The sequence below is a fragment of the Cyphomyrmex costatus genome, unplaced genomic scaffold (genome assembly GCF_001594065.2).
Source record: "Cyphomyrmex costatus isolate MS0001 unplaced genomic scaffold, Ccosl1.0 scaffold133, whole genome shotgun sequence".
Taxonomy (NCBI): domain Eukaryota; kingdom Metazoa; phylum Arthropoda; class Insecta; order Hymenoptera; family Formicidae; genus Cyphomyrmex; species Cyphomyrmex costatus.
This window is the reverse complement of record NW_017275315.1, coordinates 1031468-1039193: the sequence shown is the minus strand read 5'-3', so window position 1 is coordinate 1039193 and position 7726 is coordinate 1031468. Positions and strand designations below refer to the sequence as shown.

At 40.7% G+C, this 7726-nt stretch overlaps 1 protein-coding gene across 1 annotated transcript; it reads left to right on the top strand.

The window, feature by feature from the left end:
- Nucleotides 1-5360: 5360 nt before the first annotated feature.
- On the top strand, nt 5361-7498 carry LOC108782688 (solute carrier family 41 member 2). Its single transcript, XM_018551015.1, has 5 exons — nt 5361-5412; nt 6115-6409; nt 6749-6954; nt 7089-7237; nt 7319-7498. Exons 1-5 carry the CDS (start codon nt 5361-5363, stop codon nt 7496-7498), a joined length of 882 nt encoding a protein of 293 aa, XP_018406517.1.
- The last annotated feature ends 228 nt before the right edge of the window (nt 7499-7726 follow it).

The window sequence follows — 7726 nt, the reverse complement described above, 5'->3', positions numbered from 1 at the left end:
TATTTACTATAAGAATATTTTCAAATGCTTTATTTACATAATGTTTTGCAACAATTGCAACAGTATAACATATTGTTGGTAATACCGACACGAAACGCACCACTGGTGTGTTGGCAACGCGCGGCGCTGGCGACCTGCCCTCCCTACTACTTCTACTTCTTGTACACTCTCTTGAATACAACTGCTTGTCGCGTTAACTACGTTCTCTTATAACGTGCATTACAATGAACGATGTGCTATTCTTATAATATATTCGGCGTCGTTCCTCACTCTGTCCCATCGATCCTACGAACCTCATCAGGTTATGGGAATACCAGGATTTACGAGAAATACGAGTGAGTAAGCAACGTGTACGTATCACTGCGAGCAATTGAGGTTACGTCGCACGTACTGACACGAGATGAATCCCAACGTGAGAATCGAAACTCTCGGAAAAGACAACTTCGACACTTGGAAGTTGCAAATGCAAGCGCTATTAATAAAGAACGATGCTTGAACCTACGTTAGCGGGGAAATTCCGAAACCCGAACGTGACACCGGAAACGCCTCTCAGATAGAAGTCGACACGTGGATGCGGAACGACAATAAGGCGAAATCAGATATCATCCTATCGATAAGCCCGTCGGAACTCAAGCAGATCAAAGGTTGTGAGACCTCGCGCGAACTTTGGTTAAAATTAGAGCGCATTTATCAGTCGAAAGGACCAGCACGAAAAGCGACACTCTTAAAGCAACTCGCACTGCAGCGGATGGAAGAAAGTGACGACATTCGCGAACATATTCGAAAATTCTTTGACGCGGTAGATAAACTCGGCGAGATGGACGTGGATATTAATCCAGATTTGCTGGTAATTATGCTGTTATACAGTCTACCCCCGAGCTTTGAAAATGTTCGTTGCGCGATCGAATCACGCGACGAGCTGCCGTCGCCGGAAGCGTTACGTATTAAGATCGTCGAAGAAGGCGATGCCCGAAAAAACGACGCACGCGCAGGTACGCAAAATGCTCTACTGACGAACAAGGATAAACGCCGGAATCCGAGGAAGAAGACAACCGGTGGCGACAAATCTAACAAAGAAGAATTCAAATTTCAGTGTCATCGCTGCTGGAAGTACGGACATAAAGCCTAATGTAGACAAGGACGCAACACCGCACAGCCGGCACAGGCTACGAAGAAAACGGAAGACGTCAGTCTATACATCGACTACGAATCGCGCGATCAGAACGCTATGTACGTGAACAAACTAAACGAAAGCGTGAAGTGGTGTTTAGATAGTGGCGCGACGTCACACATGTGTCGGGAATTAAGCGAGTTCGCGAATACAGAAAACGGTAATCACGGACGATTGAATCTAGCGAACGGCACGTCCACACAAATCGCGGCGAAAGGAACGATCACATTCGCAACCGACGTGCACGGCGAAACAAAAAATATTCATCTGCAAAATACTCTACACGTGCCGGATCTCCGTATGAATCTTATGTCGGTGGCGCGAATTACGGATAACGATTTCAGAATAGTCTTTAGTAAAACCAACGCCAAAGTAATCGACGATAACGGAAACGTAAAGTTGACAGCGGATCGGGTCGGCGACTTATATTACGTGCGCGAAAATTCACACGAACATTGCAAAATCGCATCGGACACTAAGTCAATCTCCTCACATACGCTTATGTCCTGGCATCGTATACTCGGACACCTTAATTTCAAGGATCTTCTGGACGCTGAACGTAGCGGAACCATTTCAGGAATCAAGATCGAACAACGTGATCCGAAGACACAGTGTGACATATGCATTTATGGAAAAATGACGAGGACGCCCTTTCCCAAGGAGTCTAATCGGAAAACAGAGCTACTAGATATTATACATTCTGACGTATGCGGCCCGATGAGAACTGCATCTAATGGTAGAGCGGAATACTTCGTGACCTTCATCGATGATAGCTCAAGATGGTGCGAAATTCGCTTTCTAAAATCCAAAGACGAAGTCTTCGAGCATTTTAAGGACTTTAAGCAACTCGTCGAGAACCAAAAAGGAAGGAAAGTAAAATGCCTGCAATCAGACAATGAAGGCGAATACATAAGCAAAGAATTTGACAAATATCTAAAAGAACATGGCATCACCAGAAGGTTGTCTGTCCCACGCATTCCTGAACAAAATGGCGTAGCGGAACGAAGAAATCGTACTCTTCTAGACACCGCCAGATGTCTTTTGGCTCAATCAGGTCTACCTCCAAGGTTTTGGGCGGAAGCGGTCAACACCGCGAATTACCTCAGAAACAGATGTCCTACAAGGAGTCTCGAAGGTATGACACCCCACGAAGTCTGGACTGGCAACAAGCCGGATGCGAAGCATCTCCAAGAATTTGGTTCTAAAGTTCTTCACTGAAATGCAGATCCCACCAAGGGTAAACTTGCATCATGCAGCAAGGAAGGTATTTTCCTAGGATACTCGGAACAATCCAAGGGTTATCGAATCTGGTTACCCAAAGAACGAAAAGTTGAAATATCACGAGATGTTAAATTTCTGAAAAGCGAGGAAAAAGGATCGGAAGAAAACGACGGACGTATTCCGAAAATTCACATAAAACAGGCACTAGATCCTCATGAAATAGAAATCGACCTAAGTACCTCGAACAAGAATACGGAAACTCACCGGAACAGCATCTCGGAAATAACTGATCACGATTCAGATCAACAGACGAGGATTCCCCAGAAGTCGCGGACGAGAAACCAGCACACGAAAGATCCACAACTCCGAAAAGAGGGCCCGGAAGGCCTAGAATAGACCGAACTGGAAAAAGAGGAAGGCTTCGAAAACTGTTCCATGAACTTTCTCAATCCGCAAATACTGTGGAAGAATACTACGCTTTTCTATCAGAAGTACCTTTGAAGCAAGCAATGGCAGGCCCGCATGCAGAAGAGTGGATACAAGCGATGGCATCGGAAGTAAAATCCATTATTAAAAATGACACATGGGAAATCGTACCACGCCCCACAGACCACCATATCATTGGAAGCCGAATAGTCTTGAGAAACAAGTATCACCCGGACGGCTCTGTCGAAAGAAGAAAAGCTCGTTTGGTAGCACAAGGATTTGCACAACATCCGGGGATAAACTTCAACCAGACCTTCGCCCCCGTGGCCAGGATAGGTTCTATACGGTTGGTAACCGCTGTGGCAGGTCGCTACGGAATGGATATACAGCAACTAGACGTGACGACTGCATACTTAATGGAACCCTCAACGAACAGGTGTACATGTCTCCATCTGTAATGCTAAATAAATGCTTGGAAACGATCATCGAATCGGAAACGGACAACAGTAAGCTAGGTATCAAAGCAAGACAGATGCTCGAGGAATTAAAAACCGACAATGGAGTCTGCTTACTTAAGAAATCTCTTTACGGCCTTCGACAAGCAGGAAAATGCTGGTACAACAAACTCGATCAAACTCTAAGAAAGCACGGAGCTATTCCTTGTCACGCCGATCCATGCGTGTATTGTATCGGACAAGGAGATAACTTGTTGTTAATCGCTATCTACGTCGACGACATCCTATTAGCCTCACGTGATCATGAAGCGATAAACGATATGAAGAAGAATCTATCACAAAAATTCGAAATAAGAGATCTTGGAAGAGTAAACTGTTGCCTCGGAATTCAGTTTATACGAAACGGCAGCAAGATTACTATGCATCAAAAAGGATATATCGAAGATATTCTAAAACGCTTCGGAATAACAGAATCGAAGCCCGTCGGTACCCCAATGGACTCCAACGTGAAGTTGACATTACCAGAAGACGCTTTCGATAGTAACGACGAGAAGCTGCCATATCGCGAGTTGATCGGAGCACTTACTTACCTGGCTGTCGCTACAAGGCCAGACATCGCATTCACTGTCAGCTCACTGAGTCAATTCAATAACTCCTACTCGAATATACATTGGACTGCCGCGAAACTCGTACTGCGTTATCTGAAAGGAACAGCGAGCTGGGGTTTGGTTTACGAAGGAGATACCGAACCACTCAAAGGTTTTGTTGACGCCGACTGGGGCAATAGCCTAGTCGACAGACGCTCTTTTACAGGATACGCCTTCATCCTGAGCGGATGCGCCATTTCGTGGGAAGCTAGGAAACAACGGACCGTAGCACTCTCCTCAACTGAGGCGGAGTACATGGCCCTCTCCGAGGCCGCCAAGGAAACGGTCTATCTACGCAGCTTCCTGCAGGAGTTGGGTCTGCACGATCTGACGAACGTGACTGTCTTCAACGACAATCTAGACGCAAAGAGGCTCGCTGATAATCCTATGTTCCACTCGAGAAGTAAACATATTGATCTGAGACATCATTTTATACGAGAAGTATTAATTTCAGGACAACTGCGGATCGAGCACGTTCCTACGGAGGACATGATCGCTGATGTGATGACCAAAACCCTGCCTAGACCGAAGCACGTCAGATGTCTCAGAGCAATTGGATTAGCACTCCTTTAAATCTACAGACAAACAACGGGAGTGCATTTCGAGGGGGAGTGTTGGTAATACCGATACGAAACGCACCACTGGTGTGTCGGCAACGCGCGGCGCTGGCAACCTGTCCTCCCTACTACTTCTACTTCTTGTACACTCTCTTGAATACAACTGCTTGTCGCGTTAACTACGTTCTCTTATAACGTGCATTACAATGAACGATGTGCTATTCTTATAATATATTCGGCGTCGTTCCTCACTCTGTCCCATCGATCCTACGAACCTCATCAATATTGACTGTATAATATTTTATTATGAAACATTAGTTTAAACCTGCACAGTCTAATATGATTTGATATTGATTATATATACAGAAATAAAATAAATATATGTTAGTGTATATTAATCTACATATATAAATATATTTTTTTTTTCGAAGAATAAAAGAACTGTGTTTTCTTTATTTCGTTTTCTAAAAGTTCGTTTTTTTACGGAATTAATAATAAAATAATCTATTTATGTATTCAGACACGCACGCACGCACACACACACACACACACACACACACACACACACACACACACATTTTTTAAATAAAATTGAATAAATTATTATAGAAAATCATTGTTTTAACAATTCTGGGAGAAAGCAAATTTTTTCACAGATACAGGAAAAAATGGTATTTTGATCGTTTCTTAAGCGGTTTTTCGAATGTTTCTTAAACGTTTTTTTATTAGAAAAAAATTTTTCTTAACGTTTTTCGAGTGGACATTTTAACCAATCAGAAACGTTTCCAAGAAACATTTGTGAAACGATTTTTAAACGTTATGTGCTACCTGGGTTATTATTATAACATTATTGTAAAAAGCTCTTATAATAACTAGTACGATAATGATGCGTACTGGACTGTATTCATTGAACGGTATCTTGTGCTCCCAACGCGGTACGAATACGTATGGAGCGCATATAAAGAGACGTTTTCGTTCATATCTAAAAAATGGATTTTCGGAACGTGATTTAAATACACATCATTGTTTTCAGCGTAAAATTCTCTTTAATTTTCGTCATATGAAGAATTAAAAAATTTTTGAAAATTAGAGTGGAGGGTGGGGATATACAATAAATAAATGTAAAAGAAAATTTTTTTATTATAGTTGTAAAGTACTCTTGCAACCGTTCAATTTTTATTTTAGAAAATTTTTTCTATCTCTTATAGTTTCGAAGATATTCGCTTCGAAAGAAAAAAACCGATTTTCTTCAAGGGAGGATTTCACCCCCTTAACATGCGACTCCGCACGTATAAAAAAATACGTGTCTCTTATTTTTGTCTATAGAACAACATACTAAAAGCTCATTTAAATCGAAGAGATCCACTTGGTTGTGTTCCCTTGTCAGTCACGCATTATATTAACAGATTATCTCTTTTTATGATAGCAGAACATACATGATAATGAATACTCAGATATACTCAGATATACTCAGATATACTCAGAGGAGATCATAAATGACGTTTTTTTATATACGCGTTATGTGTTTGCGTGAATATATAGAAAGGCCTATGTTTCTTTCTTGTAAAACGCTTCCGTTCAAACGCTTTTAATAAAAAAAAAAAAAAATATTATGTACTCATATTTTTCCTTTACAGATTTCGTTCTGATCGCTGTGATCATGATATTCTATAGATACAAAATGAATCCATACAATCTGGCGACTCCTCTAGCCGCGTCTATCGGTGACGTCGTGTCCATCAGTATTCTCTCCACCGTTGCATCAGAATTTTACAAAAGGCTGTACACAGAAGTATGGATACTGTACATCGTTATAGGAATGTACTTGGTGCTTTTGCCGATTTGGATTATAATCGTGCTGAAGAACAAATACACGAGAACAGTATTAAAGTCTGGCTGGGTCCCCATTCTGTCTGCTCTTATGATCAGTGGGTTAGTATAGCCAAATTGGCTTATTTTATTTAATCTAGCTTTCTGAGAGAATTTTATTCCAAGTCGTTTGTCCACGAATATTCCAGTCAATCTCTTTGTCTCACGATTATATTATTAATTCATTATCAATTTTCATTTTCGCTCTATAATTCACATAATCATGCCATTATTAACATTTAATTAGTCGCGCAAAGTTTTTGCGATTCCCAGTCATTTTGTTTAATAACATATTTTTGTGAAACTATAATTAAAGATCAGTTATAATTCGATTATTATTTTGTTTAACGTACAATGTTAGTTAAACATTTAAATTTATATTTATTAATATCTTGTCTTTAGCGGAGGTGGATTAGTTCTTGAGAGAATGATCGACTCTTATAAAGGATCTGAAGTCTTTCAATTAGTCATTAATGGGATTGGCGGCAACTTAGTATCGGTGCAAGCGTCTCGAATGTCAACCATGTTGCACCCGACTTCTATCCTAGGAATTCTACCACCGCACGACAAAATTTGTCTGACATCGTGGAACGCGCTTTTCATGGGATGTACGTATAACTCCACAAAGAAAATAATAATCGGAATTAACACGTTCCTAATTCCTGAAATTACTTTAATATTAAAATTTTTAATATAAATGTTTAATGTCCGATATTTAAAAAAAGTTCTTTTTTATAAATAGCAATATATGCCAAAACCGCAAGATTGCTCCTCGCTATGGCCACCCCCGGTCAATTGATCTTTGTTTTCATCGCTAATGCTTTAAACCCGGGCGATTGGAAGATACATGTATACTTTGTATTCTTTTATGTAACTGCTTCCTTATTGCAAGTAAGTCGCGCAATCTCAATTATTTTATTTCGATTTTGCGAACTGTGGAAACAAATTAAGTCATAACGGAAATTATTTCAGGTAATGCTTCTGTTGTACGTGGCACACATAGTCATTCACGCGATGTGGAGGTGCAAAACCGACCCAGACAATTCGGCGATCCCCTGCTTAACGGCACTGGGTGATTTGAGCGGATCGCTGCTCTTAGTGTTAGCTTTCTTCTTTGTATATTTGATACAAAGACCATATTGTTTCGATTAAGTGAAACGTAAATCTGAGGTAGAAGTAAAGTCATCGCACAAGTGCAAATGCACATATACACATATACACAAACATACGGCGTAAAGATCTTGTAACAATCCCTGATTTTTTCATTATGAGACACAAGGATTGGGTACTCTGTGCTGTCAAAATAATTTAAATGCCTTGATTCATGGTATTATATAACTCGAGATGACTCGCAAAACTGAAAAATAACGATAAAATAAT

What these genes read in the sequence shown, in the direction of transcription:
- LOC108782688 (XM_018551015.1), top strand. Translation starts at nt 5,361, where the DNA reads ATGATGCGTACTGGACTGTATTCATTGAACGGTATCTTGTGCTCCCAA. An exon ending in TCTGCTCTTATGATCAGTGG is followed by an intron (nt 6,410 to 6,748) that starts GTTAGTATAGCC and finishes TCTTGTCTTTAG; the next exon opens with CGGAGGTGGATTAGTTCTTG. An exon ending in TAACTGCTTCCTTATTGCAA is followed by an intron (nt 7,238 to 7,318) that starts GTAAGTCGCGCA and finishes AAATTATTTCAG; the next exon opens with GTAATGCTTCTGTTGTACGT.